Source organism: Egretta garzetta, unplaced genomic scaffold (genome assembly GCF_000687185.1).
Source record: "Egretta garzetta isolate BGI_Z169 unplaced genomic scaffold, ASM68718v1 scaffold616, whole genome shotgun sequence".
Lineage (NCBI taxonomy): Eukaryota > Metazoa > Chordata > Aves > Pelecaniformes > Ardeidae > Egretta > Egretta garzetta.
The window spans coordinates 116292-134314 of NW_009259982.1; the positions used below are offsets into that span (position 1 = coordinate 116292).

Below are 18023 nucleotides of genomic sequence, written 5' to 3' on the forward strand. Positions count from 1 at the left end.
CTTCACTCAGCAGATGGTGGTGACGTTTGAGGTGACTGTCCCAGGGCCTGCTGCTGGCCTCGTGGAGCCATGGGTGCAAAGGACCTTGTGCTAACACTTCTGCAGAGCGTGACCCTGCTCGCTCTTGATGGGACCGTGTGTTGGATCAGTGCGGGGCTGGGGGCTGCTCTAGGAGGGGCAGGGCGTCCCACCAAGGAGGAGCATCTTGTTACCATCTCAGCAGGGTATGCTGGAGCCCCTCATCAAAGCCCTGGGGACTTGACCATGCTCAGCAACACCTGAACCTGGTCTGCACCGTACCCCTCTAACCTTGGGCTAAGCATCGTCTCAGCACACTGCCCCGGTGTGGTTAACCTTTGGTAGGGCACGGCATGGGGAACAGGCGCTCTGGGGCGTCTTGGTCGATGGTCCAAAGAGAAAGCTGCCATTTTGGGTGGTTTTTTTGAGCAGCTGAGCTTGCCCCATGGGCTCCCTGCCTCTGAGAATGCGGGGTGCGGAAGCTGGGGCTATTCATGCCTTTAGGAGGCTGCCCCAGTTGCCCTGCCGCATTGGGCTGCTTGAACTGTGAATTTTAATTACACTTTGGGATCAATACGGTGGCCTTGGTAACGAGCTTATTGCTGCTGCAGAATCTGTTTACTTCAGGTTGGTGACAGCCAAAGAACTTAGGTGGCCGAGGACATGATGTTCCAGCTCGTCAAATAGGCTGCATTGTAATTCGGGTGAGGCTCCCGCGGTCCTCGGAGGTGGGTACAGCTTCCCCTTGGCTGCCTCCTGCGGACCTGGAGTTCGCTGGCAGGACCCATTCGTGCCTGGCGGAGGAGCCGCCTTCATTCAGGAGCCGTGATTTGGGTGGGGGTTGTAGGAGCCTGGTTTATCTACAAGGTGGGGGCATAGGGATTAGCTCCTTCCGGCCTTTTGCTGGGAGAGAGAAGGGTAGGTGGCCTGGAAAGGAGGTTCCTTGGGGCTTTGCCTTGCTGAAATTCATGTTTTGGTTTCCTCCTTCCAGATGGCCTGGGGTGAGGTTCAACCTGTGTCTGCTGTTTTCTGTCTCTTCTCTCTTTGCCTCCCTGCAGGGAGCCCTGAATATCGTACATTCTTGCACCGTGGGGAGAGGCTTGCATCCAACGTGGGCATGTTTTGGAGCGAGAACATCTGGCTGATCCCTCTTGACCTTGGAGCTGTCAGCCTCTTGCAGGCCATGTCTCCCTACCTTAACCAACCCCTTCTCCAAACATTCTCCGAGCTCGCCATCCCCACAAGGACGTCTGTTCTTATCCCTCCTGTCCCATATAAAAGAAAGGGACGTAACTGAATCAACCCTGTCTGCAGGAAGGGGTCGGCTTTGCTCCAACGTGAGGAGTGGGTGTCCAGGAGGTCATGTCTGTCCTTCCTAGTAATGATTCCTCTGAATCCCAAGCTGAAGCCTGGGGTTTCTCTTCTTCCTTGCCTCTAATCAGATGCATCAAAAGCAAAGTCTTGTCCAGTAGAATAGAATATGCTGGTGAATGATAAATGGGCAGCTCTGGGTGAGGCACTTGTAGAAATACCACTGTGAGGGGCTTTTGGGGGTCAGCCAGGGCGCGGGGGGCATGGGGAGGGTGTACTTCCAATTTTCCGATAGCACAGCTGTATTTCCTGACTCTGGGATGCATTGCGAACAGGCTGCTCCTGTTTCAATGCTGGTCCTGCCGGGTATTTTCCCTCAGAGCTGTGGCATAGGGATGGAGGGGCTTCGAAGTGTAGCTGAGAGTAGCTGGAGCCTCGCCTGGGTGGCGTTTGCTGTATTGCGGCCTTGAAAGACCAAATCTTGAAACACTGTGATTCTGCAAGCCGGTTCTGGGGGAGGAAAGGGATGCCGGGTAGGCTGGGTAGTCCAATTCCTCCCCCAAAACACAGGGGCTGCTTTAGCATTACAGAGGTGAGGTTTGGGCTGTTCAATTTGGGGTTTTTTGTGGCTAACCCTCGCTTCAGACCCGTGTGGTGGAGCTGAACAAGCCCCCTCTGACAGCACTTCAAAGTGTTCCCTTAGTCTTGTACAGCTGTGCTTGTAGAGGAGTTTTTGAATTCATTTAAAAATGGATGCTAATTAAAGATTGTTCCCTATTAGCTGTGACACACAAACACATTTCCATGGGCTTCCAGCTCCGAAGCAGGCTCGTTTGAGACCGTTAGCCCTCGGTTTGCCCCACAAAGCCGCCGCAAATGAATTAACCCACAGTCCTGGCCATGCAATGCTCCCAGCAAGGTAATTCCCATGAATACCAACAACTATCCTATTGCCCAAACACTTGGTGTGCCACAGGCGTGCGGCTGGGTGGGCAGGTGAATCCGTAGGTGAGAAGTCTGGGATGCCTTTAAGCCGATTGCTCTTTGCCCTGTGGGAAGCCATGCTTGCCCGTCTGGGCAGCCGTGCTGGGTTTGTAGGGTTAACCTGTGAAACGCGATGGGAGTCCACTGCCCTTAACGATCCCCAGGTATCGGACTGATCCCTGGGTATCGGACTCTTGCAGTTCGTGCTGCGAAGGAGGTACCCCTCTCCGTTAAAAGCCAGGAGCCAGCCTTTGCCTCGATTCCTGGAGTCCAAGGACTAGGTGCCTTATCTGCTGGTGGGGAGCTTTCCCTCTGCTCTTGCTGGAGGCAACGCACCTTTGGCCTCAAGGTGTTTATAAGGCAGTAGTTATTCCCAGTTACTATTTAACAGCTGGGCACTCAAAATCACATTTATTTTATTTCATCCCGCCTTCTGTTTATTTTACCTTTAACTAGCATTTACAGTGATTCCCAGGATGACTGAAGTCTTGTGGTGGTTTCCAGCCTATTTGCCTTTGGAATGGGCTCATTTCTTTCTTTCCTGGTGTTTCTTCTTTGCCAAGCTTTGGGATTCGTGTGAAAGTCCTTAATTCTCCTCTTGGATTCATGGAAACTCCCACCCCTCAGTGCTTTACCCAACCAGCCCTTCCCTGCCGGTGAAGGATGGAGGCTGGTATCAGGGCTTGGCCGGTTTACTCTGCCAGGACCTCAGTGCTCTTTATTTCCTTGTTGGGAACGGTGTAAAGGTTTCCAGGCAGAGATCTGGCTGCAGTTCCTGCTCGGGGAGTTGGTGGGGAGAGTGCCAGGCAGGTCTATGCCTCTCTGGGGAGAAAAACCTGCCCCGTGAACCCTCTGGGAGCTAGAGGTAGAGCTCCAAGTGGCGCTGAATTCAGCACTGATCGTGCTTCGATCCACGAAGCAGAGCAGCGCCCTCGGGCAGCTCATCCCAGCTGTGTTGCCCAAATGAAGCACTTTGAGCTTTCTCCTAAAGGTTTGGGTTGGAGGAACCATCAGGAGAAAGTCCTCCTGTTGCAAAGGCCACACCTGGAGCAGGAAGGGGTCCTGTTCTTCCATGCAACGTCTCTAGCCGGGGCTGTGCCACTTCCAGCTCTCCCCAGGGCTCGTGGTGCTCTGCCAGTGGGTGTGGAGGACCAGAAGATGCCTGCTGAGCACCCGGCTGCTGACCTGCTCCTCTGTCATCCCTGCAGGATGGTGGGGCTGAAGCCATGGGCATTGCTAATGCAACCCCCCCCTTTGCCTACGCCTGGCCTCGTGCTCTGGCTGGGGGGTGTTTTGCTGCTGAACTGATTTGAGTGGGCAATGTGGTTGTCCTGTGAGGTTGGCCACAGCCTCATGTGAATTCACACGGTCGCTTGTCATCTAGGTGCATGCTGGCTCTCTTGGCCAGAGCTTGGAAGTGCTAAAATGGGGTGGTTTATGAATCACGTAGCCAAATTCGCCTCAAAACCCTCCCCTTGCTAGAGTTTTGGGGCTGAGGACAGTGAGTGGTCCGGGTGGGAGCCTTACTGATCCCAATGCCCCCATCCCTCTGCTCTGAGTACCTGAGTTTTCCTTTCCTTCAATCCCTATGGGATGCTGTGGTCCAGAAATACCCCTCCAGGGCTGGGTAACCTCACAGGAGAGAAACCTTAAAAACATCCATGTCTGCCTTGCTGATTTCTAGCCCAAAATTACCGGTGTCCTGTCGGGTTGTGGAGCAGGAGCTGTGTCCCGCTGAGGGCTGCGGTGGGTTCCCTGTCCCTTGCCTAGACACTGTCCTGCTGCGGGAACCGGGGCTTGGCTCTCCCAGCCTGGAAGCAGGGCAGAGGGGGTCTGAGGGCAGGAGCAGCCAAGTTCTCTAAACAAACTAAGTGTCCTGGCATGGCCACGCTCACCAGTTCCCCTGGCCACAGCGGGACTGCTGCCAGCCCCGGGGCCGGCACAGGGGAGAGACACTGGGAACCTGTGGTGAGCGGGCTTGGGGTGGCTTCAGCCCTTCGTCCCAAGGGGGAAAAACATGGCAGGAGGCAGCGGGTGGCTTCAGGGAGGGCTCTTTTCTCCTGGTCAGGAAGCGTGGGGTCCCCTCTGGAACCCGCATGGTCGCAGGAGCAGAGCCCAGAAGAGTGCTGTCCCCTCTCCAGGGAGGTGGCACAAGTAAACCTGCTGCTCGGCTCATCTTTTTGACCTAGAATAGACAAAAAGCCTCATGCTGGTTATTTTATTTTATTTTTTTCTTCCACTGATGCGTGGCTGAAGAGACCTCAGCCCCTGGGGCGCCTCTTCCCTCCCTCGCTGCTGCATTGACTGAACGTGACAACTTGCTTCTGCAAATAAGTGGATTAAAGCAACTTGTGCTTTAGAAATGCCTGAACTCATTGGTGTGGCAGGAACCAGCTCCTCGCGAGGAACCAGTCGTGGCTTCCCAGGAGGAAACCGTGCTGAGGAAAAGGTGTTTCTGCAGATAACGAATCCTCGGTGTTCGAAGGTGCCCATCTCCGGGTCTGCAAAACTCAGCCCTGGTACAAGGTGCTGATCGCTGCTCATGTGCAAGTGGGGCTGGTGAGGAGGATGAGTGCTGATTTGAGCTGTAAAGCATTTCCAGTCTGGCTGAATTTCCAGGAATGACAAAGAAATGATGAACTTAAAAGACAGGTCACGTCAGGGCTGCCTTAGCAGCATTGGGCAACCGGCAGTGCCCTCCCAGCCTCTGCCAGAGAGTTTTTGTTAGGGAGAGGAGATTAAATAAGGGGAATTGGCTGCCCTGAATAGCCCTGATCTCTGCTGCTGGCTTTCTGCAGTCAAAGGAAAGGTCCCAGGACCCTGGATCCTTTCAGGCTTTCTCCTGGGAGGGCAGAACTGGGTTACAGAGACTTCCTTGCTTTCCAGGTGGTTGTGTTGCTGCGAGAACGTGCTCTGCTCCGATTTTGCTGCTTCTCCCTGGGCGACTGCGCTGTGTCGTCACATCCACGGACGGGCTGGAGGAAACTGAGGAGGCTGGAGGGTTTTAGGTGGCTCACTGCTTCCTTCTCGTCTTGGGATGATGTGCAGAGCCTGCTCTCGTACCTCCCTCAGGTTCTCCAGGACACAAGTGGCTGTAAGGGCACTTTTCGTACCCCATTGTGGATGTGCCGTCACTCATGTTGTCCCTAATGAATAATAAAAATAATAATAATACTAATAATAATAAAAAAAAAGCGTTGCTAAGGCAAACCTGGTGGGTAGGATACGAGGCTGGAGCCGTTCCTCGGCACGTGTCCTTTCCCCCGTGGAGCCTGCGCCTCAGTGAACCAGGTCAGCGTGCAGCCCTGAGGATGGCTGTGAGTTGGTAGATGCTTTCCAAATCCTCCTCCTCCTCCTTCCACAACCTGCTCCGCTGCTGTCCCCTGAGGCTGCACGGGATGCAACCAGGGATGCAGAGCCTGGCAGAGGAACTCGAGCATCCTCTTTGGAGCTGTTCTGGGGATGGAAAGAGTTTTAAAATTAAAAGTGGGGTTGTCTTGTGCAAGAGGGATGTGCTTGGCTCATCTGTGCCCGAGGTAAATCCAGCTGGATTTACAGAGTCCTCTGCAGCTCAGAGGCTGGGACGGGAATGAACTTCTCCTACTCGCTAAGCTCAAAAAGCTGCTCTCTAGCCTGACTGCTGGGGAAAAATGCAGGATCAACCACTGAGACTGGCACACCCAGCAGTCAGAAGCGGCTGACTCGTTTAGACGGTAGCAGTCCAGATCTGGAATCTGTTTGCCCTTCCTATGTTGTAATAATTAAACACGCGAGGCTGTATGTGCTGGGGGCACGTGTGCTGCTGGGTTTGGGACTGCCGGGCCAACATGCCCCTTAAGGTTACATATATATACATATATATAAGGTACCTTATAATGTAGGGAGAAGCTCATTGAAGCTGATTCGCTTCACGGTGGTTTTGGGATGCACCGAGCAGTGCAGCCAGACGGCGTGGCCGGTGTTTGCCTTGGGAGACCCCGGGGGTCCCTAGCACCTCTTTTGACTCTTTTTGGGATGTGGTGCTGTATCAGCAAGGACGATGTTCTCACACCTCCTGCCCAACCAGACCCAGCACCTGGAGGAGTGGTTGGAGCTGAAAATGAGTGGCCGTTATTGGGAAGAGTCGGATCTGCGTGGGAATGGGCATGGTCGCGCCAGGTTTCGCAAGGAGGGAGAATGTACTTCTGGCTTGGCCAGTGTGACTGGGAGCGGGCAGCGTTCAGTGCTGCTTTGCAAAAACTTGGCAGGACATGCCAGATCCTGGTGTTTTCCTACAGGGCATCTCCCCCCAAAAATCCCTGATGTCCCAAGCAAGGAACTGCTTGTTTGGCACGGGGCTCCATCAGGCTCTGTTTCTGTGCAGAGAAATCGGTGCTGTGTTGTTTTGCCTCCTTGGCCACGGATTGCTGGGACGAAGAAATATTTTCCTTGCTCTTAAACCCTTGTGCTCCACCCGGTTTGAAAAGCCGCTTCTAGCAGGATGAAGTTTGGGGTGTGATTCGCAATCGTGCTCTCCGCAGGCGGACGGTCCCAATCCCCAGTCCCCTGTTGTCACAGCCAGCCCGGCTTTGGTCAGCCACAGCCGACTCACCCGCAGCCCCCGGCCGGGAATGCCGTTCATTCAAATTCCCATGGCAAGCTGAGGGATTATGAGATTTTCTCTGTCACCTTAATGCAGCTGTAGAGCCCGGCACGTCGAAGGTAACGTGGCCAACAGTCACGCACATCACAAGTCGGCTCCGTCGCTTTGCCTGGCTGCAGCACCCGCCATCCTCCCTCATCTTCCTCTCGGCTGGTTGCCGGACGCTGCGTTAATTTGCCGGGCTTGGAGGGGGTTTGATGTGCGAAGGGTTCGTTTGATTCAGAAGCTGCTTGCGATGTTTGATGATAATTTTAGACAGGGCAGATTTTGCTAAGCTGTGGAGTTCAGATGAGCTCTGGCAAAGCCACGATGGGGATTACTGTGGTTAATTCAGCACTTGGTTTCTTTAGCAGTGATTTCTTTTTTTTTTTCCACTTGAATTCAAACCTCCCATTTCTAGAACTGCTGTTTCTCTTAAAAAAAATGGGACCGTGCCTTGGAGCTGGCTCAACGCCCACGGCCGGGCCCCCAAAAGGGGTGATGGTGTCCAGCAGATCCCTGCTGTCTTGGTCGTGTGGGGATGACATGGGGCTGGGGAGTGCAGCAGCCCTCCATCCCCACCCTCTCCTTCCCATCGCATCCCAAACGAGCTTTGCTCCACGAGACCATCCTGGCAGCACATCCCGGCAGCACGTTTCACTGCAGGGAAGCGCCTTGGCCTGGGGTTCCCGTGTCCTGGATGTCCTGTAAACAAGGACAGATGCCCACCTGCACCCTGGGCCGGAGCACCAAAGCCTGGGTTTTCTGTTTTTTCCCTCCTGAGTTCACCTCTTCCCTGGAAACCTTTCCCTGAGAGAGGGAAAATTCCTCAGCTAACACTTTAAGCTGTTTTAATGCCAACAGCTGTTTTATGGGGCACGTTTACATCCTCTGGTTTGATGAGTTGCCAGAGGAAGAGCTGGGTGCGAAGAGGTGGAAATCTTGCTGTTCTGAACCTGCTGATTTCTGCATCCCCCCACCCCGAGAAATGCCTGTGAGCAATGCGCCAGCATGGAAGTGGCACAAACCTTTCTCAGGCTGTCCGGGGAAGACTGACCTTGAACAAATTCCAGCAATATCATTTCTTGGTTGGGAAATGGCTGTGCCTGCCAGCTCCTGCCCTGCGCCCCGAGGACACCACTGTTACCTGCCTGGTGTTGCTTGCTGGAAGTGCTTCTGCACCTCTTGTCGCGCAGTGCTGTAGGTTGTGATGCCCTGCAGTTCCTCCCTCTGCACCAAGTGACCTAAACCAGTTGCAAAACCAAACCTGCAAACTCCAGTTAGCATTCCCATTCCTTCCAATAATGCAAATTCGTGCAATTTTGCACCAGAATCACACGGCGTTTGCTGGGAAGTCTGGTCTGGGAAGCGGATACCGGGCTGTAACATATCCAGTATGGAGGAGCTGGCTACAAACCTTTTAGCAGCAGCACCCACAAAAATGCCCGGGATGCCTGCCTGGGTGTGATGGTGGACTTGATCTGGTCCTAGTTTGTTCCCGGAGGGGATGCTGGAGTCACCTCCATCACACCACGTCACCCCGTGTGTCCTCCCTTGGACTGAGCAGGGGGTTTGATGTCCCTGTTACCCCCCCAAAGCAGAATACCAGCGCTGCTTTTGGCCCATCAGCTGGGTTCCTCCAGGAACCGTGGCTCCATTTTACAGCCCAGATAGCCCTACTAATGCTGCAGTCACCCCAGCCCCAGACTATGCAGATTCCTCCTTTCTGGGATGGATCTTCTCAACTAAATTGTTTCGTTCTTCTCTCCTTGAAGGCTGTTTCCCGCATCAAAGCTTTCGGGGAGCTTTTGGGATCGCTGCGGCGTGGAAAACCCCTCCTCGAGGCCACTGTGGCCTGTCTCTTTCCATCAGCTTGATTTCTTCAGGACTCTTCTTGAGGTCTCCTGGGTCTGTGGGGATGCTTTGTTAATCCCGCTCCCTGCGATGACGTCTCATCCCTGTTAAGTGGCAAAATTAAATCCTGCAGCGAACGCCATCAGAGGGAAGAGGCCGCGCTGGGGCTCTTTGTCAGGGTCTCCTGCATGGCAGCGTGCCAGCGAGGGGGGGCATCAGGCTGGATTTGCCGGCGCTTTTCCTCATTCCCTTTCATCTCCATTGTCTTTCTCTTGCAGAAGCAGCAATAAGGCTTTTTGCTGGCTGGTCACGCGGGATGAGTGCAGCAGCAGAGCAATTTGGGGCTATTTTTCTCCTCCTTTTGGCCCAATGGGCTTGAATTTGATGAGGTGGTGGTAGGTGCCGGAGCCTTGAGTTGCCTCTAGCTGAGGGAGGAAGGAGGGGTGGCTGGTTTAGGGCTTCTCTTACAATAGAAACATCTATAACGCAGAGGAGACTGAAAGGCAATGCAATGTCAACTACTTCTTGTTGAAATGTTCTCTCTTGCTGAGTTCTTTCCCCCCGCCTGGCTTTTACTGTTCGTTTTGGAAGGATGTGCCGTGTTTTTAACCTGCGGGATGCTCTGTTCCTGGGGAAGAGCCTGGAAGCACCAGGGATCTGAGTTTCTGCTGGGACCACCCCAGCTTTCTTGCTGCAGTGATTTTGGGGCAGGAATTGGGGACTGGTTGGGTTGGAGCGGGGGCTCTGCCTGCATGGGGTTTGTCTGGAGGGCTGATTGGTATTCGTGTTGTACCAGCAGTCTGGCTTTCTTAGAGGAGCCTCAGGGAGCCAGAGGTGGCCTAAATGTGATGTTTCAAGCCTTGCTGGGTGCTTTTTTTTTATCTTCAGGTGTTAGGTGTAAAATTTTCTTTAACCTTCTGGTGACGGAGATGATCAGGCAGAGGATGGGGTTCAATTTTTGGCGTCTGTAGCCGCAGATCTGTTCCTTGATGTGTTTGGTGATGCTTGTTTCTGCGATTACAGCAATCGAGGTGGACCAAAGGGAGCCACGGGCCCTGTAGCCTGGAAAGATGCTGTGCTGTAAGGAACACCTGCTGATTTAGCACCTCTTTTCCCTTGCACTTCCCAGCAAATCCAGTTCGCAGATGACATGCAGGAGTTCACCAAGTTCCCAACCAAGACGGGCCGTCGATCCTTGTCCCGCTCCATCTCGCAGTCTTCCACCGACAGCTACAGCTCCGGTAGGTGCTGGGCTCCTTGTCCATGCCTGAGCCTCTCCCAAATCTGGTGTTGGTGCCGCTGTGAATGTGCTTCTTGCTCCGTGTGTCAGGATGCTCCATGCTGCTGTGTTGTACTTGGATGTGGAGGGGATAATTCTGGGGGGTCCTGAGGCTCAGGCATTGATTTCCAGTTGATAACCCAGTTAGTTCTGGGTTGTTGTAGGGAGCAAGAGTGCAAAATTCCTTCTGGGCATTGGCTTTCCTTAGGAGGTTTGTAGTTTGAGCTGAGTGTGCGTGTGTGAAAGCTGGGAGACGAAATGGAGCAGAAACCTGAAGGGGTAGGAGGTCCCTGGACTCCTGAGACCTGGGGTAACACGCATTCCTCTCCCGGCTTTAGCTGCCTCCTACACCGACAGCTCTGATGACGAGGTGTCCCCCCGAGAGAAACAGCAAACCAACTCCAAAGGCAGCAGCAATTTCTGTGTGAAGAACATCAAGCAGGCAGAATTTGGGCGCCGGGAGATTGAGATCGCTGAACAAGGTAAAAGTGGAACGTGGGGTTTGTGGGGCTTGCAGCCGGGTGCTCTGCTCTCTGGAGACCAGGAGCTGAGCCGTGACAATTTCACAACTCACCCTGCAGCCTCAGATACCCTGTCTTTTCCCCCCCCATCAAATCACCAGATTATGTGGGGAAGAGCTAGGCACAACAGCAAACGTTAATGGTGTGTGGCATCCATTTTCTAATGACAGAAGGGCTCTTGCAGGGTTTAATGTTCTGGTGGCTTTGGATGAGAAACCTCAATGGGCAAGGAACTTGCAACGCCATCAGAGACATGAAAACTGACAGTCCCAACCCCTTCCCCTGGGGTTTGTGGGAAGCTGAGTTACCATTTCCAGTGGGTTGATTGGGTAACTTGCTTTCAGGCTCCTTTTACACACATGCTGCCAAAGCCTTAGAACGGGAAGATAATCCAGGCCCATTTAGAGCGGCTCTTCTGAGATGTGGCAGCACTGTTTTCAGCTTCTTTAGGTGCTTTTCCATGATGCTGTTCTGCTGCAGGGCTGGTGACTGTCCTTAGCTGGGGCACATCAGGCGCCTTCCTTGGGTCGTGCCTGTCCCAGACCGCTCTCGTTACGTGGTCAAGTGACAAATGACACCGGTGTTTTGGTCCCATTTTGGACAGACCTGCCAGGCCAGGGATGAGGAGTTTTCTCTCCAGCTGTGTAATGACTGTAGCAAAAATTGTGGGGCTGGATGTAGCCTGGGAGACCCCAGAAAGGAGAGTGGGTCTGGCAGAGAGGGGCCTCTTTGGACTAAGCTGTCATTAAAACCCCTCTGTTCCTTCTGCAGACATGTCTGCTCTGATTTCACTCCGGAAACGAGCTCAAGGGGAGAAGCCTTTGGCTGGAGCTAAAATCGTGGGCTGTACCCACATTACAGCACAGACTGCGGTGAGTGGCTGCTTATTTGGGGCATCTGGGGTAGGAGAGACCAGTTTTTCCCCAGGGAAGAAAGTCCCCTAAGTTTCCCAGCCTTGGGCAATTGGAGGAGGCACCTTCACTTTTCTGGAAGCATCTTGGAAAGGTTCTGCCGCGTGTGTTTCCCCAGGGCAGTGTTTGCTGGAGCCGATCTCTCATCGGTTCCTCGCTGCCTGTTGCACAAGGCTGTGCTTGGGGCTGTGCTGGCGTGCTCGTGTCCATCACCGCTCCCCCTGTTGTCTCGCAGGTGCTGATCGAGACGCTGTGCGCGCTGGGAGCGCAGTGCCGCTGGTCTGCCTGTAACATCTATTCCACCCAGAACGAAGTGGCGGCTGCCTTGGCAGAAGCTGGTGAGTACAGCTGAGCCGAGGGACGCGGAGCCCTTCCAGCCCCTCCTGGCTCTGTAGCTTTGTCCCAGCCAGCCGGTTTAAGGAACAGTTTGGACCACAGATCTTTTAGGGAGGGATAAACAGGTCTGACCCGGCTGTGGGCTGTGGTTTGGTCTCTGCATGGCCCCTTGGCCTGCCCGTCTGTGGCTTTCCTGAGTTGGCCAAGCAGGAGAGAGCTCTGCCAAACTCGGCAGATGCCAAGGATGCTCCTCTTCTTCTAGGTGTTGCTGTGTTTGCCTGGAAGGGAGAGTCGGAGGACGACTTCTGGTGGTGCATTGACCGCTGTGTTAACGTAGATGGCTGGCAGGCCAACATGGTAATGAGCATTCTTCCAGTCCTTCCTCTTCTTCCATGGAGTGGTCACTGGGTGCTCCTCACCCTTCCCTCCTTGGGGCTGTTTCTGGGAGCCTGCTGGGGCTGCCTGGGCATCTGCTGGCATCGCAAAGGCCTCTGAGCCCCCCTTAAAGTTGGGTTCCTGGAGAACAGCAGCCAGTGCTAGGGTTGGGGGCCACTGTGGGCGTTGCGGGAGCTGCTGAGACAGTGTCCCGAGTTGGTACAGCCCAACGGCATGGGAGCATCTCCTGCTGGAGCTGCCAACGAGTTGAGAAACCACAGGACCTCTTTCCCCCCAGGGTCAGCCCTCCGGGAGTTGCCCCAACCACTCCTCTCTCAACACAGATCCCATTCATGCTCTCCCAAAGAGCTAGTGGTCTCCGCAGGGGACCTTTCCCTTGCCAAAAGCAGATGACGCCTCTAGCTGCCTTGACGGCATGGTCCGTGATCACTGATGATGCAATAGCACGTGTCAGTGGGCCGTGACAGCTCCCGCAGCCTTTCCTCTCGACAGTTTGCTTTCAGGGCATGAATGTTGTGGCATCCTTCTCATCTCAGCCTGTTTAGTTAGTGCTGCCTGTGGTAACGTTTCCAGGCTGCAGAGCAATAGCAAGGGCAGAAAACCCTCTTAGGATCCATCAGCTCCACGCGGGGGGTAAGAAATCCTTTATGTTTTGGAGGAGACCCTGAGGTCCTGGCAACTAGGTGAACCCAGGGGTCCTGGCCCCCAGGTCTCTGCCCAAACAGCCCTCCATTGGTGCCTGAAGGTGCTCTCCACCTCTTTTTCCCTGTCCTATGCCCAGAGAGTGCTTTTCCCAGTGGAAGGCCTGACTGCTCCATGTTCTTGCTTGCCTGTTCTCTAGATCCTGGATGATGGTGGGGACCTGACCCATTGGGTTTATAAGAAATACCCTAACGTATTCAAGAAGATCCGAGGGATTGTGGAGGAGAGCGTGACTGGTGTGCACAGGTAGGAGATCTGGGAAGGCTGATCTGGAGATCTGTTGGGTTGCTGGTCTCCGCTCTGACCTGCATCTGTCCTCTTCCAGGCTGTACCAGCTCTCCAAGGCCGGGAAGCTCTGTGTCCCAGCCATGAATGTGAACGACTCCGTCACCAAACAGAAATTCGATAACCTATATTGCTGCCGGGAATCCATCCTGGACGGGTGAGTCCAACCCTTCTCCCCACCTGCACTGTCACTCCCTGTTGTGGTTTAACCCCAGTCGGCAGCTAAGCGCCACACGGCGTCTCGCTCACCCTCCCCATCCCAGTGGGATGGGGGAAGGAATTGGAAAAAAGCCCTAAAACCCATGGGTTGAGATAAAGACAGTTTAATAGGATGGCAAAGGAAGAGAAAATAATAATAATGATAAGAGAATATACAAAACAAGTGATGCACAGTGCAATTGCTCACCACCCACCAACCAATGCCCAGCCTGTCCCCGAGCAGTGATTGTAGCTCCCTGGCCAGCTCCCCCCAGTTTCTATACTGGGCATGACGCCCTATGGTCTGGAATAGTCCTGGGGCCAGTTGGGGTCGGCTGTCCTGGCTGTGCCCCCTCCCAGCTCCTTGTGCCCCTGGCAGAGCAGGGGGAGCTGAAAAGGCCCTGCCTGGTGTAAGCACAGCTTAGCAACAACTAAAACATCCGTGTGTTATCAACATTGTTCTCATCCTAAATCCAAAACACAGCACTATGCCAGCTACTAGAAAGAAAATTAACTCGATCCCAGCCGAAACCAGGACACCCTCACACCGCTGGATTTGGCTCCAGCTCCTTTTGAGCAGAGATTGGGCTCTTTGCTGCTTTGCCCTTGCTGTGTGCTTGCAGGACCTGATTTTGGGGGCTCTTGCAGCAGAGCGCTGCCCTGCGCCGTCAGCGGGGTGCGCTTGACTAATCCCAACGCAGGTCTCTCTCTGTCCCCCAGCCTGAAGAGGACCACGGATGTGATGTTTGGAGGGAAGCAAGTGGTGGTCTGTGGTTATGGGGAGGTGAGTTTTGTAAGTGGCAGTCGGTGGAGCTGTGAGTCAGCCTTCCCCTGAGCTCTTCTGCTTCTTCCCTGTGCAAAGACCACGTGCCCTTGATATAGGAGTAGATCAAACCTGGTGAGCCATTACCAGGGAAATCTTGCTAGAACCTGCTGGGAGGCTGGAGAACAAGCGTCAGATTTCCCAGTTTGCCTGCAGATTAGCTGGGCTGCAAATCCGACAGTTGCTGGGAACGCTGGCCTGAATTGTAACTACCCATGGGTGCTCCCATCTGCTGTCCCTGGACCGAGTTCAGCATGCAGCCCGGCTGTCACCGAGCCTGTGACAGAGGAGGCGGAGGGGCAGGCTGCATCTCGCTGGTGGGTAATGTTCTGGCAGAGGGGAATCGTATCACAAACTTGTAAATGATTCTGCCCTGGAAGAGCATGGAGCCGGGAGCTGACACCTTCCCTCCATCTGTGCACTGTCTGCGTGGGTGTTTATCTTCCCGCACTGCGAAGGGCCTGGCAGTAGCTGCAAATGGGCTGCTCTGGCTCTTGCCCAGGCGCTCCGGGGTGGTGTCTGATTCTCCAGCCATGAGTTGTGCTGGGAGTTGTAGTCTCCAGGGCCTGTCCTGAGTTTTACTGGACAAGGGAGTCCTTCCACCCTCACTTGTTTTTCCCCTTTGGATGTGGGTTGGAGTCCCAGTTTGCCCTGACTGGCTGTTTTCGATAGACCTGAGGTGGGAGCTGGGTGATAAGTGAGGGTGTCTCTGGGGATGTTTCTTACCCAGCAGCATCTTGGTGGTCCGAAAATGGGGCTGAGCATGGGTACATGCAGATTAGCCAGGTGACAGTGTGGGTAAGTGGTGTGGAGAGCCGGACTTCAGTTTAATTTTGTAGTGAGGAGAAGGGATAGAGTCAGAGATGCTGTTACAGGAGCTCTGCTCTCCCCCATGCTGATGTGGGGAGCATGGGGTGGAGGATCTGTCCCCCGATCAGTGCCGAAGAAACCCTTGGGCTTAAAGGCAAGTGAGGGAAGTGCATGCTTATCCAGACTGGCTTTAATCTCCTCTTGGAGGAGCTCAGAAGGGCTCCTGCGATGCTGGGGGCTGCGCAGGCTGCGAGCATGTTGGTTTTGGGAAGCTCATGACAGCTGGTGGCCATGCTGGAGGGCTGGTGGCCTTGGAGGGGGAGCTGGGCTTGCGGCAGAAGTGCCACTCGCCAGGTACATTGTTGAGCTGCTCCTGGCATCGGGCAGATGGCTGGGATGAGCATCTCCCAGCCTGGGACGCACTCGGGCTGTTTTAGGGAAGGGATTGTAGCACTCGACGCATCCCCTGCTCAGCTTCACGTGGATGCTTTGCCTCGGCAGGTCGGCAAGGGATGCTGCGCCGCTCTGAAAGCCTTGGGCGCGATCGTCTACGTCACGGAGATCGACCCCATCTGTGCTCTCCAAGCTTGGTAAGATGTTACACGCTGCTTGTGACCGTCTCTTCCTCGGCTCTCTGGCCTCCTTTAAACCCTGACAGAGGCTGGAACAGAGCCAGGAGGATCTGTGGCTCATTTCGGAGAACACATATCATGTTGGGTTGTGGTGGGGAAGGGCTGGGGCAGCTTTCAGGGCCGTGGGGTACCAGGCGGTAGGCACCTGCACCAGCTGGCTTGGGAAGGCAGCTCGAGGGTTTGTGCAGGGCTGGCTGCATGCTCCACACGTCCCCCGGCTCCTCCAACATTTTGTGAGAGCAGGTTTGACACTGCGTCCTTTGCACAGCCCTTCCTCTTACATCTGGTGTCCTTGGGGATGTGGAAGGATCGTCTTGGCTGCTGTGTGAGCAGTTGGGAGCTGCTGCAGCAATACAGCACTGAGATCCCTCCTGGCCTGGGGCAGAGAGGGGGACAGGCTTCTCCTGATTGTGGTCCCTCTCCCCCTTTTTTTGCCAGCATGGATGGATTTCGGGTGGTGAAGCTGAGTGAAGTAATCCGTCAGGTGGATGTCGTCATCACCTGCACAGGTAGGGATGGAGGAGGTCATGGGTGAGCTTCGGAGCAGGCTGAGAAGGAGCAGTTGTTCCCAAGCAGGTGTCTCAGGGGCTCTGCGGGAGCTGGGGGTGGAGGACACTTTGCTGCCGCGTGCCTGCTAATTTTACAAGAGCGATAGCTGGGCTTTGGCAAGAGCTTTCCCTCCTACCCGCCCCAGTCTATTTGGACACAGCCCCTGGGAGGAGGGACATCGCAGCCATGTGTCCCCAGGGGTATTTTGGGGTCTCCTAGAGGCTGGTTAATTTGTGGGACCAAAGATCAGCACTCATCCCATGTGTTTCTTCGTTGTCACAGCCAGGAGGGCTCTTGTTCTGGTTAAAATTCATCTGATGTTGCCCCAAGCTGAGCTTCTGTGACCCGAGTGCAGGGAAGGAGAAATCAGGGGGTTTGTATTTCCACTGCCTTGGGTTCATCTGTGCCCTCCCTGCAGGAAACAAGAACGTCGTGACCAGAGAACACCTGGATCGGATGAAGAACAGCTGCATTGTGTGCAACATGGGCCACTCCAACACCGAGATCGACGTGGTGAGTCTGCCTGCCGCCTCGACGGCTGCGTCCACCCCGCCGTCCTCCCGCGATGACTCCAGCCTCTTCCTCCTGCTCTTGCAGACCAGCCTCCGGACCCCGGAGCTGACCTGGGAGCGTGTCCGCTCCCAAGTGGACCACGTCATCTGGCCGGATGGGAAGCGGGTGGTGCTGCTGGCCGAGGTGCGCCGAGAGCCGTGCCACGACGTTGCTTTGGGCCTCTATTGGGAAATCACTGCGTGCCAGAGTTGGTAACAGAGGTTTAACCAGGTGGAAAGGTGCTGGGGCACCTCATGCCTCGGAGGAGGTTTAGAGGTCAGGAAAGGGTTTCCTGACTTATGTATCCTCTTATTTTCCTTTTCTTGAGGCAGGGGAGGTATCGTGTACCACATGTAGCCATAGAGGTGCCATCTGGCTCTGTCCTTTCGAGCCAGGAGCCACCCCTATCAGCCAAACGCCGTCTGCTTCTGGCTTTGGCAGGGTTTCCCGTGCAGCCAACTGGCTGGGTGTCTTCTCTTCCCACTTGAGCTCTCCTGGCAGTAGGGAGGGACTGGCTCTTTCTAGGGACCACAAAATCACCTTGTCTTAAAGCTAAGGGTTGGGGAGGAAACTGAGGCAGAGTTTGAACACTCTGGTCACATAGGTGGCACTTGAATTGTGGTGCTGTGGTCTCCCCCTGCCCCAGGGAGCAGGTAGAGGTGAACCCTATCTTGAGACTCGATTTGGTTTGGCTTTGGGGGCAAGTTCAGCTCTCTGCAAACTCCTCCTGCTGTCTCCTAGGGCCGTCTTCTCAACCTGAGCTGCTCCACGGTTCCCACCTTCGTTCTCTCAATCACAGCCACCACTCAGGTCCGTATGCTGCAGGGCCGGGGTGCGAGGGGTGGGGGATGCTCTGGGGCCTTGGACAAGCCTCGGAGTGGGGACGGTATGGAAGAAGCTGGAAACCCGCAGTTGGATGGGTCTTTGGGATGGCGCCGGTGCCAGAGATACCGTAGCCACCACCTCTTGGCTGGGATACAGTTAATGGTGATGTGAGCTTACTGCTGTGGTTACAGCCGGGAGAGCTTTTAAGTGAGCCAGGCTTTGTGGCAGAGCTCCCGCTGTGCTGTAAGCCACTGGAGAGCTCCCCTAGCACAGGTTTAAGCTTACCTCAAAGCAAGGCTTTGCTTTGTCTTCGGACTCTTGATTTCCACATCACTAAAAAAAAACCCAAACAACACCCTAAGGTGAGTTTTGGGGATCTGGAGGCCAGTGATTAAACTGCTCCCCAGCATCAGTGC

The 18023-nt window shown here is 54.7% G+C and overlaps 1 protein-coding gene across 4 annotated transcripts in view; it reads left to right on the forward strand.

Annotated features, from left to right (window-relative positions):
- Positions 1–18023, forward strand: part of AHCYL1 (adenosylhomocysteinase like 1) — a 25708-nt gene that overhangs the window by 4657 nt on the left and 3028 nt on the right. For 3 of the 4 annotated variants that reach the window (XM_009640464.2, XM_035895972.1, XM_035895970.1), the window contains exons 2-14: positions 9918–10029; positions 10406–10549; positions 11360–11460; positions 11735–11837; positions 12098–12192; positions 13073–13179; positions 13259–13375; positions 14137–14200; positions 15551–15639; positions 16120–16190; positions 16649–16743; positions 16828–16926; positions 17524–17592. In XM_009640464.2, coding sequence (XP_009638759.1) covers positions 9939–10029; positions 10406–10549; positions 11360–11460; positions 11735–11837; positions 12098–12192; positions 13073–13179; positions 13259–13375; positions 14137–14200; positions 15551–15639; positions 16120–16190; positions 16649–16743; positions 16828–16926; positions 17524–17592 — 1245 coding nt within the window. In that variant the 5' untranslated portion in view covers positions 9918–9938. Of the gene's footprint in view, positions 1–9773; positions 10030–10405; positions 10550–11359; positions 11461–11734; positions 11838–12097; positions 12193–13072; positions 13180–13258; positions 13376–14136; positions 14201–15550; positions 15640–16119; positions 16191–16648; positions 16744–16827; positions 17436–17523; positions 17593–18023 lie in introns of those variants that run through there. The other variant, XR_004842241.1, reaches the window with a different exon arrangement.